This window comes from Furipterus horrens, unplaced genomic scaffold, assembly GCF_987537825.1.
Source record: "Furipterus horrens unplaced genomic scaffold, mFurHor1.1.pri manual_scaffold_10, whole genome shotgun sequence".
In the NCBI taxonomy this organism is placed as follows: Eukaryota; Metazoa; Chordata; class Mammalia; order Chiroptera; family Furipteridae; genus Furipterus; species Furipterus horrens.
In genome coordinates, this window is record NW_028327180.1 from 3,740,189 (window position 1) to 3,762,253 (window position 22,065).

The 22,065-nt window shown below is 45.1% G+C and overlaps 1 protein-coding gene across 1 annotated transcript in view; it reads right to left on the bottom strand.

Moving 5' to 3' along the window:
- Positions 1 to 284: 284 nt before the first annotated feature.
- ANKRD50 (ankyrin repeat domain 50) overlaps positions 285 to 22,065 on the bottom strand; it is a 34,841-nt gene continuing 13,060 nt past the window's right edge. The window contains exons 3-5 of the mRNA XM_090288855.1: positions 12,764 to 12,993; positions 4,630 to 8,180; positions 285 to 3,264 (exon numbers count right to left, since the gene is read on the bottom strand). Coding sequence (XP_090144981.1) covers positions 4,633 to 8,180; positions 12,764 to 12,993 — 3,778 coding nt within the window. The 3' untranslated portion in view covers positions 285 to 3,264; positions 4,630 to 4,632. The remainder of the gene's footprint in view (positions 3,265 to 4,629; positions 8,181 to 12,763; positions 12,994 to 22,065) is intronic.

The window sequence follows — 22,065 nt, forward strand, 5'->3', positions numbered from 1 at the left end:
GGATGTGTGCGGTCACCCACAGGAGGGACGCCTGCCTGGCGAGGCACAGCGCGCTGTCAGTCAGGAAACACACACGCGCTTCAGCACGGTTGACAGGCTCGATCTCTTGTCTGCCTTCCTTTGGAAAGTGCTATCTCATTTTCTTTTTAATTTGTAAAATGATTCCAAATTCATTTACTTCGTACTTATTTAAAATAAGTTAATAACGTAAAACTGGTGTTTTACTCTAAGCATGGCATGTGTGTTCTGTTGATTCAAGAACAAAATTAAAACATGATATCCTCTGTAAAGCAAATATATTTATTATGCACTTTCATATACATAGGGATTTTTGCTTAATATAATACAAGGAATAAAATAAAACTTTTACAATGTGAATCAATGTACATTTTCGGCTATTTACATACCCCGAACCAACAGAAAGTAAAAAGAAAGCATTTGTTGGCAACTGCATTTGCCGAGACATGTAAATGGCGGACATGAAGCAAAACAAACATCTGCGTAGCCAGACAGATTGAGAACATTATGGACGCCTGCTTTTTAAGCAGGAATTAGTTTTGGGGACGATTCGAGGAGGGGCCGGGTGCGGGTGAGGGACAAGACCCCACTGTGCCGTGTGGTGCCCGCGGAGCTCTGGGCAGGCCTCTCCCACGAGCATTTGGGGTTTTCTTCCTCGTCACTGTATTCTCTTATCACCTCCGTTTACCAGCTCCTGACTTTTAGGGACGGACAGGGACGGAATATTACAAAAATGTCCTAAGCACATGGCATCATAGGTGTGTGGTGGCACCAAGTGACTTACAAAACTACACCAGTTTAACTTTTGAAATAGCTTTTTAGGTGATATATCGTGGGGACTATTTTTACTCTCCTTAGCGGATTAAAGGCCATTGTCAATCCTGGTATTAAATCCCCCACAGAAAGGAATCGGCAAAGTCGGGCGTCTTGGTTCCCAGTCACCCTCAGCCTAACTAAAAGCCACTCTTTGTTCTGTTCCAAAACAGAATGTAAAAACATTCAGAGGCATACTTACTTTTAAAAATCTCATTTTTCCAGCAGGTTCTCTTCCTACCAACTGTTTCAAGTCTTTATAATATGGATATGAAAACATTTAGCTTTTGAAAAACATAAATCCCTTATGTAATGAGTTATATCTTTGCCCTTTGGCCACAAGGTGCATTTTTGTAAAAAAAAAAAATAATAATAAAATTAAATAAATACAATTCCAATAATTCAAGGTTAATAGAAAAACTGGCAGCTGTTTCAGGGTTCTCTAAAAAAAATACACCTAATAAGAAATTAGAGCTTCATCTTCTATAGTAATGTAAATGTACTGTATTTGAGATATGAGGAAAATTGGTTCTCATAACAGTATGTGTTCATATTTATTAAAAGAATCATTAACAATTTTAAGGCTACTTTGCAAGAGTCCTGTTAAGTGTATTAATAAATGTCCCATAGGGACAAAAATTCAATACTTGAAACATTCACATTCGAGTTTTCCGTATCACTAGGTCACCTAAGTGACTGAACTTGACGTATCTCCTACTCCTGATTATGACTCAACGACATAAAGTGAGTTTTGCTGACTTTAAACAACAAAAGCAAAACTAAGGGCCTTCCACAAAGATCTAAGGGAAACAATTATCACAACCAATTACACGTTTCTATTTCTGTGAACAACACATCACACGTGTATCCTTCATTTAAGATGACATTACCGACCTCTGTTAACTAAGACATTTCCTAAATATTCTCTTCCAGTAGTAGCCGTGGTTTTGTGCTCAATCTCCAAATGCTCTTTCTTCATTCCTTCTTATCAACAGTTCATGGAAAGAATAGAATCCCTGGATTTTGTAAGATCTTCAGGTTATTAAAAGAGCAAACCCACACCCTTGGCATCTGAATACATTTTAAGCTTTCTAGACATGCAAACACCCACCTAAGCTGGTTCTACTGGGTTAGAGGCCAATTGGGAGGCCAAGGCTGTGGGTCACATGCTCACTGGAGCCAGCCAGCATGGGCTGCCTTGGTCATGGACCTCACCCTTCACCCCGGCAGCCATACCGCAAGCAGCTGCCCGAAGAAGAAAACAGGAAAGAGTATGTGGACAAAGCTTATTGTTTATCAAACACCAATAAAAAATACCCATGTGCTATGACTGACAGGTTAATGGTGTCATCTGTGAAGGACAGCGCACATTACATCATCAAGAACATTAGTCCAACTAACCACTGAAACTGATCCAATCGATTCTGAGTGGGGACTAGTTTCATCAAGCAGTGATTTCCAAAATGGAAACAACTAAGAGAGAAGCCAGCATTAAAACTCACACTGGTGAATTGTACTGTATTCACTTGACGGAAGAGAGAAGGGCAGTCAATGAACTGTTCTGGGATCAAGAATCTACCCCCAGAAAGACAGGTGGGCCCCCCTCTACACACAGGCCACCAAGGCCTGGCTCCGCCCTGAGAAGCCCCAGGCTTCTGTCCTCTTGGAGGTGGGATGGCAAGTGAGTGCAGGTGAACGCGCACCTCAGCGAAGGAAACAGGACTCTGTCCTGCCTCATCTTTGTTCGCCTTTTCGACACTGTGAGCCAGAGATTAGGAGGATTCTACTGGGAAATCCAAATTTAAACTACAGAGAGCAGCTCCCTAAAAGACTAGAAAGTATTTTTAAATCTGTGCAGAAACCATCTTCTTCACCTCGATGTGGCATTAAACGGAAACTCATTTTAACCAATGCTGGAGGTGTAGCAAGGATAAATAGTTGCTGCATGAGTTACTTTATTGAGTGGCATCTTTAAAGACACAAGGAGCAAGCCATACACTGGAGCAACGCAAACGTGACTGGCACAGCGGGCTGAAGTTTTGTTTGCCACCAAAAGAAAAAATAAATACAAGGAACACTGCCTTTTCATATACATTTGACTGTGGCACATGCACATTTATCAAATCTTAACTTAAAATACTTAAAAGTTTTTTCAGCGTTTATCAGGGAACTGCAGTATACATCTGCATTTTTAAAAGTGCTCATTCTTGTGGAGTGAATACAAAGCCCACAAAACGAAAAGTTTAAGCACAAGAGGGTCACACTGAGAAGGCAGCCTTACTGCCGGGCACCGTGCGGTCATTACGGGACTGAACGAGCTGCAGAGATCACATTCTTCATGTTTTTTCACCAATCAACAGGCATGTTATGTTTTCATCCAGTAGCTGAAGAACCACTCCAATCTCAATGTCTTCTGTTTCACAGAACAGGAAACTAATGCAAAAGTTAAAAAAAAAATTAATTTCTATATTATACTTATCATATAACTACATATAGTTTTAAGACCATATATATACTTACTATATACAGCACAAAGCAGACTACCTATTAGAGATTCATTATTTAACTTAAGTCACTTTTAAAGACTCCACAAAATGCCTACCTTAATTCATGTTTTGCTGTTTAATACAGCTATACGTTGCCTTTACAAAAGATGTCATGAGTTTGAGAGCGGTAGCATGGAACAAAATATTTTTAAAATAAATCACAGTGGAGAATGAACTACTTGGTACCTATTATTTTTGAATGGGATTTGGCTACATTGAAGGGTGTCTGTTATCAGAAGGCATAGGAAATTATTTATGATAACATGTCACCTAAAATACCCCTAACATATATATCTCTAAAGACAAAAGAAGCATAAGAAATAACTTTCTGTTTGCTAGAAGGAGAGAGTAAAATTTTCTGAGAGGATGAAAATGATTAAGCAAAGTGGGATAAACATATTTGTAGTAAAAGTTAGGACAGATTCGTAATGAAGTATTTGATTTACTGCCAGTATCAGAATGTGCTTCCAAAAAAGTACAGATAATATAAAATCCTGTTATCTATTTTCCCATTAACTTCCCCTACATAATTAATGAAGCATCCATTCAGGTATTATTTAATAAATCTGACTTTATTTTTGCGCTTTTAACATTTAATTCCTGTGCCTACAGTGGCCCCTAAAAGCTCTCCTGCCAATACACCCACTCATCACCTTTCCACACCTTTGCTGGGTGCAGGCTAATTTTACTTAGAAGAGTCTTAAGAATCTGTCATACTAAAAATTACCTTTTGCTGATTAAATCTTTTGACTTCTTCCAGGGTGAAAAGTTCGGAAATTAACATTTACTCTCTATCTGCTCAGCTGTACATACACTGTTTTATTCAAACCAAGAAGCGAGTATTATAGAAACAGCCCCTCCCTCTGCTACCATCAAAGAACTTTTAAGAGGGAAAATGACTGTATAAAAGGAATTCTTACTCTGAGACCCACAAATAGTTCATTCATTCATTCATTCAACACATTTTTACTGAGAAACTACTACAGGCCCAAGCAGTATCCCAAGTCCATGGAATAGGACAGCGAACAGAACAGAGAAAAATCCCAGCCCTCACAAAGATGCCATTGAAGTTGGAAGGGAACAAATGATAAACATAATAATAAAGAAAACATATCAAGTCTGTGAAATAGTAAGTACTTTGGACAACAGAAGCAGGAAAGGGAAAAGGGAGTGCTCACGGCGGGAGAGCTCAAATGCCTAAAAAGAGGGAGCTGGACTTCCGGCATCTTATTCTTTGTTGATGAAATGTTACCTGTTACAACGGCGTTTCCTTCTTATAGTTGAAGCTCGGGTCCGAACTGTCGAGCTGAAGCTTCAGGGCTTGTTTAAGGCTTAGCTCTGTCTCTGCGGACGGGTACCCTTCCAGCTCTTCCTGATGCCTTCGGTCTTGTGTTGTTCGTGGGACTGAGACCCTCCCGAGAAACACCTGGTTGCTCTGGAGATGGTAATTTGGGTTTGTCATTATTCCGTTCCTCTTCTTCTGTTCCCCACTTTGTTGGTGAATGAGAAATTGCTGCTGAGATCGACCAATCTCTTGCTGAGCTGATGGTATCATAATTTTGCACTGAGGTTCTGCTGGCGGCTGTTTAGGGGGTGCACTGGGCCCAGATTTGGCTGCAGGCCCTCTTGTATCAAACTGAGTCATTTCATATTCTAAAACCTTTGGCTGTGAAGAATTATTCTGTTTAGCCTTTTTCCCCGCAGACCCAGCTTTGCTGGAATTTTCGGATTTCCCCGCTTTATTTGTCTTGGCTGACTTCAAACTGGGCTTCACGTGACTCCACTCAAACTCACTGCTCGGCGAATGATGGCTCTGTCCCAGCGACTGCGTGGTGGAGGACGGGGACGCGACTGACTGTCGGCTTCTGCTGCGGGGCAGCGAGTGCTGCTGAATCTGCTCAGTAAACGACAAGCTGTGGAAGCTGTCAATCGGCACAGTCTGAGCTGTTGCTGTGGACGAGGTCGTTCTCAAAGAGGAATTTTTTGAGCTTTTCAGGGAATTATTTGACAAGGACGACTTCTGCCGATCAACCGTAGAGTCTGGAGACTCCGACGGAGAACTGAAAGCGTGCGCCGGCCCGTTGGGCAAACCGCGCAGCGGAGGCTGCGTGTCCCCTCCTCCGGTGCTGCCAGAGCTGTTGGACTTGATTGTTAACGACTGCATTTTTGAAGACACTGACTGTAGAGGCTTCTGCTCCATTGTGTGAACAGGAGAAGGGGAACAGCCATTCAGACTAGATGCACCATACTTTTCTAATAATTTAATGATCTGCGAGTGTCCGTTTTTGGCTGCGACACGCATAGCCGTGCGTCCAAACTGGTCCGCGTGGTTCGGGTCCGCGCCGTGCTCCAGGAGGACCTGCACCACGTCGATGTGCCCTTCCTGGGCCGCGATGCAGAGCGCGGTCGCGCCCTGGTTGCACGTGTGGTCCACCACGGCGCCGTGGCCGATCAGCAGCCGCACCACCTTCCCGTGGCCCTGCCAGGCGGCCGACTGCAGCGCGGACCGCTTCTCGTTGTCCGCCGCGTTGACGTCGGCGTGGTGGGCGATCAGCGCCTGCACCATCTCCAGGTGGCCTTGCCAGCAGGACACGTGAAGCGCCGTCCTTCCTTCAGCGTCGCTGGTTTCTACGTTTGCACCGTTTTCTAAAAAGTACTCGGCCATTGTGAGTTGGTTTTCTAAGGCCAAAATATAAAGGGTGGGCCTACCGTCCGCATCTTTGTAGTTAACGTCCGCTCCGTGGCTAAACAGTAACTCAACAACGTCCCGGTGTCCTTCTAAGGCGGCGACTCGCAGTGCGTTTCTACCATCGTAACCTCTTTGATCGATGTTGGACTTACTTTCTAATAATATCTGCACACAATCATAATGCCCCTCCTGCGAAGCTAATATGAAAGGGATCCGTCCGTCGTTATCGATCTCATTTGTTCTAGCACCTTGTTCAATAAGTGCCTCGCATATCAATCTGTGCCCTTCAAAAGCCGCCATGTGCAAAGGCGTCCACCCGGCATCGTCCCTGTGGTTCTCATCCAAGCCTCTGTCCAGCAGAGTGCGCACCACCTCCACGTTCCCCTGCGCGGAGGCTATGCTGAGCACGGTCCTGCCCTCGCTATCGATGCTGTCCACGGCTGCGCCCCAGAACAGCAGCGTGTTCACCACTGAGGCGTGGCCCATGGAAGCCGCTGCCAGGAGCGGGGTGCGGCCGTTGTTATCTGTGTGGTCCACGTCGGCCCCGCCCTCCAGAAGCAGGTCAACCACGTCGACGTGGCCTTCGTAGGCGGCCACCAGCAGCGGGGTCATGCCGTCCTTGTCACAGTGGTCCACCTCGGCGCCCCGGTCGATCAGCAGGCTGACGACTGCGGCGTGCCCCTTGCTCGCAGGCACGCACAGGGCCGCCACAGAGAGGGCAGTCCTGCCGTCCACGTCCTCGTGGTTCACCTCCGCGCCGTGGTCCAGGAGGTGCTCCACGATCTCCCTGTGCCCCATGTAGGCCGCTGCGATCAGCGCGGTCCTGCCCTCGTTGTCGGCCTTGTTGACCTCCGCACCGTGCTGCAGCAGGTTCAGCACGATGTCCTCGTGTCCCCCCCAGGCCGCTGCCCTCAGGGCCGTCCGGCTGTCGGCATCCGCACAGTCCACCTTGACGCCGGCATAAAGGAGCGCCGAGACCACCTCAGTGTGGCCTCCCCAAGCGGCAGACCTCAGTGCTGTCCAGCCGTCCTGATCGGTGTGATTAATATTTGCCCCGCACCCAATCAAACAATTAACCACCTTGGTATGTCCTTGTCTAGCAGCCAGGGTGAGGGGTGTATGTCCGTGAGCATCTTCGATCTCTAAATCTGCCCCCCTAGACACAAGTAAGTTCACCACGTCAAGGTTGCCACTGTACGCGGCGTTGGCCAGCAGCGTCCTCCCGTTGGAGTCACACTGGTTCACCGAAGCCCCGTTATCTAACAAGGTCCGAATGGAGTCCTCTCTCTCCAAGGCCTGGCGGACTATGCATGACGTGCGATCGTCTTCGCTGTTCACATGAGCGCCAGCTTTCACCAGCAGCTGCAGCACTTCCTGCTCCTTGGGTATGGACGTGGACAGGGAGTCCCTGACGGGGGTCCCATTCCATATCATCCACAGCGCTAGCTCGGCCGTCTCCAGCTGTAAGTTTGAATTAATTAAGTGCAGTGCAAATTCTTGTGCTTCCAAGGGTGTTAAATTCTTGGCTTGACAGGTGTAACTCATAGCCAGCATCCTGTGTCCTTCTGCTGCATTACACAGATACTTCTGAGTGCAGTGTTTCACATCCAGAAGCCACTCTGCAAAACTATAGTGAAACAGTATCTTCGTATTTCCTAGCCCGTCAACAAGAAGTTTGGAGAGGACGTCTAACTTGCGTTGAAAGTCTTCCAGGGTTAAAGACATATTTTTGGTCCACACCGCGTGATACAATTCCGTTGTGGTCAAAGGTCGGCAGGCTGCAAGAATCACGTTCAGAATAGGCTGGACCTTCGCAAACTGCTTCCGCACAAAGAGCCTCTGACACAGCCAGAGATACAGCCCGTTCAGGGTCCCTGGGATGTCGCGGATCTCGCGTAGCATAATAAAGTTTTCTACAACTCCGTCTAGAACTCGTTCCAGGTAAAGAAAGCACCCGCTGCTTTTAATGTGCAGCTGATTTAACATCTCCGCAGTTTCCTTGGTGAGGTGTTGTCGCAAAGCTTCTTCTTGATCTAAGCGATGAAGGATGTACTGCTGAACATCCTTAACAATATATGCCTTCCGAAGGTCATCCAGACTGATTTTTCGGAAACCTGAAGAGACAAAAAGTAGATGTCATCCTCTGAGAACGATGACAGAAGATGCCATATGCTCAAAGAGAATGTCTTCAATATGTAGTAAACTAATAAGCAAATAAATGAGCAATAAATCCAATGATAAATAGGTACCTGTTAGCATATAAATCAGTTTTCTTTTCTTTCTATAAAACCCCCCTGATGGCAGATAAAAGATTTCATTTTCTAACCTACAGATGGGACTTATTTCAGTGGCTCTGAACTGTTCTCAACGTCAGTGATAAGCATTAAATACTCCTACATACGTATCCATACAAACATGTTAAGATTTTCTGGACTCTGAAATGATTAGAAAATAAGTTGCAGGAAACATAACAAATAAGATTTGTTTGTTTTTACAGTTGATCTTCTTCATATGAAAAATTTATAATTTCCATCTCCATAACCAAATGTATACTAGCTTTAATTAGGGACTGAATATTCACATCCAATTAGAATCACCTGTCATGGCCTTTAAATACTATTATTTTATATGTTATCAAATTAAAATTAAATGTCAAACTGTCAAAAAATAGCCTTAACTTTAAGATGCAACTTGGTCAAATTATGCTAACAAAATTTCAGCATTGTAAAAATAAAGCAACTTAATATAATTCAAACCAACATGAAACCATCTTAGTTAAAGTTATTTGAAACTCACTTTTAAGTTCTTTAAAGGAAACTGTAATTTCATTTCCTAAAGGGAGATGGTATCCTGACTTATAGGTATGAATTTATTATGCAAGTGTGTGTATTCATCTTACAGAAGAAAAAAACCACTGAATGAAATCCCATAAGAGACGTAACTCTAGAAATTCATTAGTAATGATCAGTGAATACTGAGTGAAACACTCTTATGGAACTCAGTAAAACACACACATACATACATACATATACCACCTACCATATGTCAGGTGCTCTGTGAGCAGATGAGACTTATTTTGTGATGAGACATGGGTCCCGAATTTTGAACAAGGGAATATGTCACCAGAGTTGCACTGGGAAGTCGGGTCTAACATCACTAACGGAGGAGAGCTGGAGTGAGTCCAGCTGTGGGCCAGACTTTCTGAAGAATCTGTGAACCAGCCTAGATCAGAATCCCTAAGGACCTGAACAACTGCAGCAGCACAAAAAAACCAAAATATGGGTTTGGGGATGGTTAGCAAGAGCCAGAGTGCACAGGGCCGAGCAACTATGGTGAAGGAGAGGGGGAGGAGTCAAAGCTGGCATTAATTGCGGCTTGATAGAGCAGGATGGAAGAAAGCGGTCACTGAAGGGTAACTAGGAGGAGGCTGGTAAATTCAGTTTTGTGGTACTGAGCTTGAAGTACTTACACGAAATAAGTTTATTGAAAACACACCTACTAGAATGATGTATAAAGAAACAACAAAGTTGCATATTCTAAACCTATATAAAAGTGGACTCTGTAATTATATATATGCACACATATAACTGATTATTAATTATATAGCTAATAGATGATTTTTCATAATTATGGTCAAAAATAAATTTTAATTATTAAAGAAGACATTCTTGATCTAAGGGGAGTTTATATATTCATAGAAATGTATATCAATCTACATTTGCCAGTGACATATGGTACAATGACTTGCCTCAAAACCTTTTTCTGTGTGTGCATTTGCTCTTGGCTTTATAAAGTCCATTAAAAACAATTTAAGTTGGAAAACATCTGGAATGTTAATAAAAAAAACTTTTAAAAATAATAACTATCTTACATACTAACAGTGTTTCAAAGATTCCAAAGTGATCTTGTAGATACTGAATGATTTACACGGAAGATTAGTCCCTATTATCAATAAATATCTGTAATTGAAACCTACTTAACTAAGATATCATGACTGAAACTTGAGATAATTAAGAAAGAAGCGAAGCTGAACCTCCATAGTAACAGGTTCAGTTCCCAAGAAACAAAGAGATCAACAATTACCGAGTCAGCTAATTTAAAAGCAGCACTTGAAGTACTTTTCATACCTCACTTCTGTTTATGTCAAGCCTGTGAGACGTGTTTCCCTACTTTAAAAATGAAGAAGCTAAAGCCCAGAAAGGTCAGGTTAACTGCCCAAAGTAGCAGGGTTGGTAAATCACAGATCCAGGGTCTGACTGCTTGGACTTGGAAGTTGGCTCTTTCCATTCCGACGGGACGGGCACGAGTTGTGAGGGAGAACACGAGGGCTTGACCGGGGTTGGGGGGTGGAGGGCAGAGCCAGAGGGCTGACTGCAAACCAAAGCAGAGACCCTGCAATGGGAAAACAGACCACTCCCAGATCTAAATATACTCAGTAATATGAATTTGGATAGAACCAGTTATTGTGGTCATCATTAGCGATACTTATCTGTTCCCTAATGCAGAACTAAGAATATCTATTCATCAACAATTTGAATATGTTGAGTTAAAGTTACTGAAAATAATTTCATTTTTTACATATAATTCCCTTCTCATAAACATGCACCATTTAATACATTGCTATTAAAACACTTTAAAATATTTTTAAAAGGCTGAAAAATGCTCAAAAATTTTAGGGGAAGATAAATATGACATATTAAAATGTTTGATGACTTCTGTATTCTTACTTAAAACATCTATCAGGATGTGGAACTACTCAAGGCTGGGGACAGCACAGTGACAGAATGCTAGGGCCTATGCCAATATTTATGAAGCAATGCTCACTGAGATTATGCATTATCCTGAAGAATCTGTGGGGATGGGGATGAAGCCTAAAAGCTCAAGAATAAGAAATCTAAGTGAGTTCTGCATATTGATAGACGAATAAGTTATGTATCCATTAAAACAGATATCAAGAAGGCCACACAGTGACAGTGAAGGCTCTCAGAGCAGAACCTGAGCTGACGTGAAGCATCGCCTCCACTGGGTGGGACACACGCGCTGAGTGGGACCCAGAGTGCTCACGAGTGGTTAAGTGTTACTTTTTCTCTGAACGAGGTGCTAGCTGAGTATGTCGCTATTTAAAACACTATATGGAGCACTTATTACTTTTGAATCAGATAAAATAAATATGTATAAAAATCTTCAAAAATCTGAGGTTTCATTTTTTTTATTCACAAAATGTTTTCAAGTGGGCTGCTGTTTCTTTTAGTTCCATAACCAGTATCAGTGGCCAGTAGCCTATGATAATATCTCCATATGTAGTCAAAATTCTGCTTAGTGCCAAAGGGGTTTTTCATTAAATTAATCTGACACTGTTAACAAAAATGTTAGTGGTCAGTACAGTATGTAGATGAGGAAGGAAATTAGCTTTACAAAATGTTAAGTGCTCAGACGTGGCTAAGTGAAACTGACTCAGACATAGCAAAAATCTTAACGTTACTGCTCTGTGGGCATGCACCTGTCAATTCTAAGTTTGAATGCACAGATTCAATTCAAAACCCATGTATTTCAACTTAAAACATTAACAAAAAGCAGGAAGAGACGTGCAGGCCATATAAGAAAAACCGAAAAATCTAAGAAAAAAAGTTGAATAAATGAAAAAATAAGCTATGTTCACAGATGGAACAAAAGCCTATTTTTTATTATTAATTTTTTATCCTCACCCAAGGCCATTTTTTCATTGCTTTTAGAGAGAGGAAGATTGAGCGGAAGGGGGAGAGAGAAGCATCGACTGACTGGTTGTGTTCTCATTCACATCCCGGCCAGGGCTCGGTCCCCTTCGGTCCTCAGGATTAATCAACTGAGCCCCACTGGCCGCAGCTAACATAGCGGTACTTTTATGTCTCATTAGTAAGGAAAAGTGTACCAATTAATTAGGTTTCACCATACTGTAAAAAATGCACAGACCTAGTTAAAACTGACATAGCTACTTAACCAATAACTTAATTATTTTTCTCTCCAATGACACGATAAACCCTGTGAGTGATCCTTGTTTACCCTTTTTTTTTTCATAAAGCACAAAGGATGCTTATATAATGTAGCAGGAGTGCCCACAACTTTATTGTGTTAATAGGAAAAGTAAAACAGTTCAGTCAGAAAAGTTAAAAAGAAAAAACTGATCATGTACTTTTATGCATTACATAGATTTTTTTTTTCACATAGGAAAGGGTTTTTTAAAAGGCTGTATTTCAAGTGGTCTCCTAAAAGGCTGTTGGCTCTTCTGTCTCTCCTCCCACACCAAAAAATTCAAATAATTTTTTGAATTGGTACAAAGCTCGGCAACTACCACTGAGTGGTATCAAAGTGTCTTCACTACTCTTGCGGTGCTTAGTCCAGGCAGGAGAAACAGCACAAACCCGCGGCGACTCCACTGCACAATAAATACAGCCCCATGGATGTGTAGCAGCTACCGAGGCATGAAATACTCCCAGCCTTTCCTGAGGAAGTTAGGAAAAGGATCTTGAAAAAGGTAACGTTCAAGGATCTTAAAACATTCTATGGCTTACTTTTAATACAACTTTTAAAAAGTACTGTTGAGAAGAGCTGACAGAAGCAGCCCCCCGGTTTTCCACGCACACTGTCCCCTAAGAAAGAACCACGCGGACTAGTTCGCCCAGGAAAGCCGCCGAGGGCGGCAGGAAGGACTCATGCTTACCGGTAAACATTTTAGTAACGGCCTTACTCTGTTTTCGGGCAGAACAGAGCAGCAGGAGCCACGGTGGAAAGAACTCATGGTGACCAGCTAAGAGCTCTGCCACGGTCCCAGATAAGCTGGTGGACGTCTGTTCACCTTCGGTGACGTTACAGCCTTCGTCAACAGAATCCACAAGCAGATACAGGCTTTGCTGGGGGGGCTTCATTCCCAACAGAGGGAGCAGAACGCACCTGTAAGGCACATCCACACAAAAGGTGTGAGAGTTGGTGGCTGTGATGTCAACCCGTGTTAGTCAGACGTGAGCATTACCGGTACAAATAGGTTGTACAAATGAATTCAGGTTTTAGAGTAAAAATACTGCACAGATTCCAATTCCTTACTTTAAGGAGAATACTTATCCAAAAACACTCCCAAAAACATTTTCCACACTGCAGTGTGAGTGTGTGAGTAATTCAGCATAGTTAAGGACAAAAGCAGCAGGAGCATGAGGAAACGGTTCCAATATTCTCTTTACGATTTTTTAAATTGCTACAAAGCTTGAATCGCTTATAACAAAGCAAAAATGCGTTGCAACAGGGGGAAAACAAATTTGGGGACCACTTTAGTAAGAAAAACATCAAAGAGTCTAGAGAAGTTAGAAGTGTTTTATCATCATTTCTCTTACAATGTGACCGCATTGGGGACTAGCCTGTCACACAAATTTTATGTGGAAAGATTGTACAGAGATAAACTATAGTCCAGGTCCCATGAGATGTATTTTCAACTTCCAACGTAAAGAACAAATTACTGGGCACCATTCTGCTGACTGCATTTCCCACTCATACAATTGGCACTGCAGCTGCATCCAGTGTTTCCACAGTCATCTCCGACAACCGCCCGCGCACTTACTGCGCGCCACGTGTGAATGGGCGCTGAGACACGCAGCAGTGACGAGGACAGGCTCCACCTCGTCCCGGACCCCGGAAGGGGGCAGGCTGCCCTTCCCACGGCTCTCTTCTTAACCTTTCGGCTCATCATGATGTGCTAGCGACACTTCTTCACAAAGACTCTCAGGCCCACACCAGCCCGTAACATCATCGCCCCGCGCCAGCGATTTCCAGCCTTGTCATCTCCTGGCACACGTAAGCTAATCACTAAGATTCTGCGGCACGCCAGAAGAATACACGTATTGCCGATGTCAGGAATTAGGCGGAGCTTTTATTCATCCACACTGGATGGCTCTTGTGTGGTTGCCTTTTTTTCTTTAATTGGACAAGAGGGGCTTGCGGCTCGCTGTTGGACACAGCTGCTCGAGTGCAAGCTGCCGTCGTCCCTGTCACCTGGGTCAGGGCAAGAACCCAGGGCCCCCAGCGCCCCCGCCCCCGAGTCCCTGCTCAGCCAGGCCCCCTTTCCACCATGTCCCTCCAGGCACAGTGGCCTTCCTTCAGTGACTTTGATTAGATACAATTATACAAGGGCCTTTTCACTGACAGTTTCCTCTGCCTGGTGTGTGCTTCCCTTCTCTCGGCATGTAATGAACTCATCAGGGAAACGCGAACGAAAAGCACAGGAAGACACCACTAGACGCCACCTATCAGAATTGCTGAAGTGACCGAAAACCCTGAGAACAGCACGTGCTGTCGCCCCTGGTGTGGAGCAGTGACACAGCCATTTCCAATGAACAGCCAGTTTGGACGAACGTGCCAGTTTCCTAAGAAAGTTAAACGTACACCAGCCCCGCGACCCAGGGGCCCTACTTCCAGGCATTTACCTAAGTGAAGTAAAAACTACGGCCACATAAAAATCTGTACCTGAATGTTTATAGAAACTTCATTCATAAGCCTACAAGTACAACAGCAATTAAATTATTGATTCCCATCTACTTGAAAGCAGGATATTAATTCAAGCTGCTTCACCTCTAGAAGTTGGTAACAAACCGGAATTCTCAAGCACTAACCGCGCAAAGTCAGACACCAAGGTACAGGTCTGAAAATGACGGAGCCTCCTGCGCTCCGTTAAAGCGGCCTGGCCCGCTGACGCAGTGCGTCCGTCCGTCCTCCGACTCAGTGTGTGCAATGTGTGTCGGTGCGTTTTCTTTTGGAAACCAAGTACTTAAAACATAACAGTGGGAAACAAACACAGTCGCCCTCACATTTACTGAGCGCTAAGTATGAAGCCCCGTGCTCCGTAATCTTGCGGACTTACCCGTTTGCTCTCATAACAACCCTGTAACGCAGATACTAGCGTCTCCACTTTGCAGATGAAGAAACAGAGGTATAAGGGGAGTAGCTTGCAAAGTGAAAGAAGCGTAAGTGGCAGAAGTGGGAATAGAATTTGGAATGTTTCAAAGCTCCTCTTCTTAACTCTTATGCTAACCTGCTTCTGGAAATATCAGAAAGTCATATAAGAGCTTGAGGTCCAATTTAAACAAGAAAGTTCTGAACAACCTGACTAAATTAGCAAGTGGCTAATTTTTTAACATTATATTACCTGAAACAGAGAAGGAAAACTCTGACTCCAAAAAACCTCCGCTGCCTTGCGGCATACCTCTTCAGGGGAAAGGCTAAGGGAGTAAACCCCGACAGAAAATCCGGAGCCGGAGTCCCTAAGGCGGTTTGACGTTTAGTCAACACCGGCAACTCCTGCGGCGCACCTGAAGCCAAGCTGTATTGACTCCGTCTTTCCCTTGGGCCCTTCAGCTGCGAAGAGAGGGGGGGTCTGCTGCATGGGCAACAGCAGACCCTCCATATCACCCTGCCCAGGCTCTGTAGCTTCAGCTTCACTGGAGAGGACACTCCAGCGTCATCGCAAGATGTCGATTCAACATGGGAGGAGACAGATACCGTGTCACTCCCGAGTCGGACTGCACAGCCATTCTCGGTGGTGCAGATAGACTCTTAAGAAGCTACACCATCGTCTCTCGAGACGGACGGCTGCCGACGATTACCTGAAAACATTTTCATGGAAAGAAAAAATATATTTTAAGATCTAACTGAACGTGCTACTTTCCAATTTTTAGTTTCCTGAGAGTACTGAACGTTCATGTTTGTTTGCTCTAGGTTCTGTAGTGGAAGTCACCTGCCTGGCCCTGGCCAGGGCGCTCAGGGGCTTGGAGCACTGTCCTACGCACCACAAGGTTGCAGGTTTAATTCCTGGGCAGGGCACACAGCTAGGCTGCGGGTTTGATCCCGGGTTGGGGCACGTACAGGAGTCAACAGATCGATGTTTCTCTCTCACGTCGATGCCCCCCACCTCCACTTTGCCTCTTTCTCCCTCTCCCTCCTTCTCTCTCTAAAATCAATAAATATATCCTTGGGTGAGGATTTAAAAAAAAAAAAAAAAAAGACCACCTGCCCCAATACTGAAATTCCAGAAAATTGGTAGATGGTAGGTGTTCCTAATAATTTTGCTACAATTATTACATAATTAACGCCAAGGGTTAAGTTATTCACAGCTCCGGACTTCGCTCTGCTGGGATCCGTAGCTGACCCTGACAGACCAGTGCGCCTTGTCCGCGTGTAGACCGCTCCCGGGAGTTCCGTTTCATTCACGCACCCACTGTCCTGGGCTAGACACAGCAGAAGCAGGAGTGGGCACTGGCCCAGAAAGGACCCTCGGAATCAATGCTTTTCAATATACGTCTCTGTTTCTTCTACATTCATTATCACCTACCTGGATATTTAAGGAACTTTCAGAACTAAATTATACGTAACATTACCAGATTACCCATACTGAATTTCTGAAGCCTGAAATCTCACTACTATCTGGTGAAATTCAACATCAAAACCACCACAAATTTAACCGCTGTATAACTTTGTCTTAGTTCCACATCTACGTGAGATAATGTGGTATTTGTCTTTCTCTGGATTATTTTACTTATCTAATATCCTCCAAGCCCATACACATCACAGATAGCAGGGTTACCTTCTCTTTTATGGCTGACTAGTATTCCATTGTATACATATACCATAATTTCTTTATCCATTCATCTGCCTATGGACACGTAGGTTGTTCCCCTACTTTCTTTCCTTGGGAACAAAATTATCCAATAAATTAAAGCACATGGGACAGAGGGTAAAAAAAATAAAAGTATAATTACTATCTCCAATCAGTTAAGAATAAAATATTATGTACTTCTTCGTTTTTTTAAAAAAAATCTAGGACGTATAATTTATAATTAAATACAGATCAGAAGTTTGGCCAATATGGAGGGTAAAATTTCTCTCTAAACTTTTGACCAAGATGTTGTAGTAACTTTCTGCCTTTATGAACTGTTCCTCTTTGTTAAAATGCAGCTGGGAAATATGGAATAAGAAAACAAAAAGAAAAGTATAACCAATTAAAAATAAACATTTCAAAGTAGAAGAACCAGAGAAGAAGCAGAATGCTGGAAGTGACCCTACACTCTAGCTGGCCAAAGGACCATGCAGCAGCGGCAGCCGCAGCCTGGGATGAGCTGGTGGACGTAAAAGGGGCACGTCCTCCTGCTTCTGGCAGGACTCAGACTCGCTGTGTGAAACCAGGGGCTGGAGGGAGCGCCCGCTGTTCCATCCTGAAGGAAGGAGAGAGACGCACTGCTGCCCACCACGGTGGGCGATGGCCTCAGACGCAGCAGAGGACCCCAAGGCAGCCTCAGCGGAGACAGGAGCTGAGCCAACAAGATCGCAGCTCGGTGACTACATCACCTTGGAGTAGGAGCTTCGTATCTTCATTATCAGCCCTGCTTCACGACCGTGATGAGGGTGAGCAGCGGTGGGGGTGTGGCGGGGAGAGCGGAGAGGCAGAAGTGGTGAGAGGGACCCAAAGCGGAGCACGAACAGAAGTTGCGAACTCAGCGCTCAGAAGGCAGGCAGCAAACTCAACCACCAGGATACGCACTTGTATCCAAATAACGGTAATCTGCAAAACTGCCGAAGAATTTAAAGGAAATATATTTGTGATGTTTGGAGGAACAGAATTCCTTTAAAAAAACTATTTAGCAAGCAAATAAAACAGCAAAGAACTGGAAAAATCTCCCTCACAGGGACTTCCACTGCCAGATAAAACGCAGCCCCAAACTCCCACTGAGACGACCACAAAGACGGAGAAATTACACATTTTAGACTTTTAATGACAGGACAGGGCTACTGAAGCAAGAGAGCAGGATGAATTAGAGCTCTAGGACGGGGTTCTTACACGACAGGCCGAAGAAGTCACTTACTCATCAGGGAGGCCTACGCGGCTTTCACCTGTGGAATGAGCAGGAACCAGGCGTGACCCACCCTGAGGCTCAATGCCAAGGAAATACCACCAGCAGGCTTTTCAGAGGTCAGTCATATCTCTTTTAGAGAGCAGAGGACAAAAAATACATATAAGGTGTCACAAACAAAGGTTGATTTTCCCTAAAATTTCTGCTAAATTCTGGGCTGTGCTTTTAAAAAGCTGGAGAACTTCCGGCCAAGAAGGAGGTGTAGGTAGCAACGCACTGCATCTCCCTCACAACTAAGAAGGAATTTACAACCATTACAAAACTAAAAATCCCAGAAGATGCAGAAAATTGAAATACAAGGAAGTTCAACAAAGAAGTAAAGAAAATATATTCAGCCAGATAGGTAGGAGGGGCGGAGCCCGAACGGAGAGGACGAGGTGTGGCAGCAGCAGCTGGGGGTGGGGGTGGGGCACAGTGGCAGCAGCACAGACGCTGTAGCCTTGGCGAAAAGCACGGTCACACACTGAAGCCTGGGAAGCGATCCCGGCCCCACACCAGACCGCATAGCTTGCAGTTCCAGTGCTGTGGAAAATCAAGCCTCATTGCTTCTGACTGTGCGAACCAGTGGGGGTTGGGGTGGAGGGAGAAACTGCCCGTCTGTCAGCAGAGGCAGCTTGTTTAGTACCGGAAGGGGGTGGAATGCCTGCAAAAGGGGCAAGCAGCATTGTTCCCTCTCAGACCCCTCCCCCACATACAGCGCCACAATGTGGTGAAACCAGTCACCAGCACTAATGAATCCCTAAGGCTCTGCCCCTTACAATGTAACAAGTCCAGCAGCTCTGCCAGACACAGAGGTAAACAAACGCAGGAGCCTGTCAAGATGAGGAGACAGAGAGGTTATGGCCCAAAAGAGGGAACAGATCAAGATTCCAGTGGGAGAACTAAGCGATGAAGAGATATCCAACCTAACAGACACAGAGTTCAAAGCACTGGTCATAATGATGTTCACACACTTGACAAAAAAGATTAAGCATGACAGGGAAGAAGTGAAGGCTCTACTAAGTGAAATAAAGGAAAACCCATATGAAACTACTGGTGAAGGAAAGGAATCCAGGGTTCAAATCAATGATTTGGAACATAAGGAAGAAATAAACAACCAGTACAGAATGAGGAAACAAGAATTGAAAAAACAAGGACAGGCTTAGGAACCTCTTGAACAACTTTAAACGTGCCAACATCCAAATAGGGGTGCCAGCAGAAGAGGAAAAGCAAAAAATTGAAAAATTATGTGAAAAAACAATGAAGGAAAACTTCCCAAATTTGGCAAAAGAAATAGATATACAAGTCCAAGAAGCACAGAGAGTCCCAAACAAACTTGACCCAAGGAGGACCACACCAAGACATGTTATCATTAAAATGCTAAAGGTTAAGGATAAAGAATCTTAAAAGCAGCAAGAGAAAAGAAGAGAGTTTCCTACAAAAGGGTGCCTATAAGACTATCAGCTGATTTCTCAAAAGAAACATTGCAGGCAGGAAGGAACTGGCAAGCAGTATTCAATGTGATGAAAAGCAAGGACCTACAACCAAGATTACTCTATCCAGCAAAGCTATCATTTAGAATGGAAGGGCAGATAAAGTACTTCCCAGACAAGATAAAGCTAAAGGAGTTAATCATCACCAAGCCATTATTATATGAAATGTCAAAGGGACTTATTTAAGAAAAAGAAGATTAAAATTATGAACATAAAAATGACAAACTCACAGCTATCAACAACTGACTCTAAAAAACAAAAACAAACTAAGAAAACAACCAGAACAGGAACAGAATCATAGGTATGGGGATCATTTGGAGGGTTATCAGCTGGGAGGGGGAGGGGAGAAATGGGGAAGTGGTGCAGGGACTAAGAAGCATAATTGGTTGGTACAAAACAGACAGGGGGAAGTTAAGAATAATATGGGAAAGGGTGAAGCCAAAGATCTTATATGCTCAACCCATGGACATGAACTATGGGGGATGGGATTGCTGGAGGGAGGGGGGCGCTGGGCAGAGGGGGGCAAAGGGAAAGGAAGTTGGGACAACTGTAAGCATAATCAATCCAACAAACAATAACAAAATAATAATTTAAAAAGTTGGGGAACGAGGCCAAGTGAGACTAACCAGCAAGAAGCCCCCCAGAGTCTGTAGGTTGGAGACAAATTTCTGCTAAAGGGAGGGTGCTTGCTTTAAACACAAAGCCCGCCTCCCTCCGGAATATCTGTTAAAACTTGAAGCGGACAGGAAACAAAAAGCTAAACATGAATGTGTGTCGGGGAAGACATGAATCACCGACAGTCCCTCTGGAACTCTCAGGCAGAAGCCCCGAAGGACCACACCAAAATCCTGGCCGTAAGTCAGGGGTCTCCGCCCGCCTGCACCGGCCCAGCCAGGCCCGGCCCTGCTCCCCAGCCTCGCTGCCCACAAGGAGGGGCGACCCTCTCTGGTGAAAGACCTTGTCGGAACTCCACCACGCGTTACACACGGTCTGATGTACCGTCCGAAACTGTCAGCTGGGAAACGGGGGGAAACATCACCGCAGCGCTCCTCGCGGCCTCCGCCACCTGCCCACGCTCACGCGCCGAGTCTCGCAGCCCACGGCTGCCCGCCCCTTCCTGGGCCCCGGCTTCCACCGTCGCCGCCTCGGGTCTCCACCCCGCAGCCAGTGCGAGCCTTAAAAGCTCGAGTCTGATGATGTCACTCCTCTGCTTCCACTCTTCTCAAAGTAAAAATAAAAATGAATGTCCCTGCCGCAGCTGGTGGGGCTCAGTAGATGGAGCGCCGGCCTCTGAACCAAGGAGTCGCTGGTTCGATTCCCAGTCAGGGCCCAGGCCTGGGTTGCGGGCCAGGTCCCGTGTTGGGGGAGCGTGAGAGGCCACCACACAGTGATATTTCTCGCCCTCTCTTCCCCCTCCCTTTCCCTCTCTCTAAAAATAAAGAAATAAAATCTTTAAAAAAATGAATGTCCCTCCAGCAGCCTCAAGTCCATACGCTGCATGACCCCACTACTTCTGGTCTCCTGCTCCTCACCCCCCACTCTGTTCCAGGCTCCCGGGGTTTGTCCTGGATAACGTTAATCCGGCTCCCAACTCAGGACTGGGGTGCTGTGGTCAGCGGCCTCCTTCAGCGCCCTCCCCGCCCCTGCGTGAATGGCGGCCCCGTCCCCAGCCCAGCCAGCCGCTCGCCCCTCTCCTTGCTCTGCGTTCATCCCCACAGTCGCTTCCGGCCAAGCCATAGGCTACGGAGTGTCTTAATGTTTCTACCAACCATCCACACCCACCCTCATTCTACTACATAAACATCCATGATACTTGCCCCTTTCATTTACTAATTTATCCCAGGCTGAAGAACGGCATCGGTACATTCCTGGTACCCAGTGTATATTTGATGAATGAATGAATGCGCCAAAGCAGAACACAGAACTCAGGAATACATACGTACACACATTTGTGCGTGCGTCTAACTGTGGCGATATTACAACTCGGTAGTGGAAGACGGGCCGCCACTCAACAGATGTTGCTGGACGAGTTAGAAAACATGTTTTAGACTATTGAGACCTGAAAAGGCCAACCATAAAGGGCATCATACAGAGAAGGACTGATCTATTTGACTCAAACCCAAAGTTTCCCCAAACAAAATGGCGAGTCACGGGATCAGAAATACTCAGAATAAGACGACGCCATTTCACATCAAGCTCACGGAACACAAGACCTCCGACAAGAGGGCCAGCGCGGGGGCCCCGAGGGGCGTCACAGAAAGCCAAGGACACAGGGCCACAACAGGACAAGCCGGCGTGGCTTGGGGGGGGGGGGGGCGGGCACGATCTCGGAGGCGGAGATGTACGTCCACACCCTGTCCTCCAAATTTCCTTCTAGGTGTGAACCTGGACTCAGTTTTCACTGCTCCCGGGATGAAACCAGGAGGGAAGCCGGACGTGTCCTCAGCAGCACCGCTGTCAAGTTACAAGCTGACATCTGAAATGAGCGTCAGCGTGGCAGCTACAAGCGAGTTACAGCACGAAGCGCAGAATCACACACTGGGCTGGAGTCAGCAGGAGTCACGTAGACCCAGAAGCGACGCCACAGGTGAGCACAGAAACGG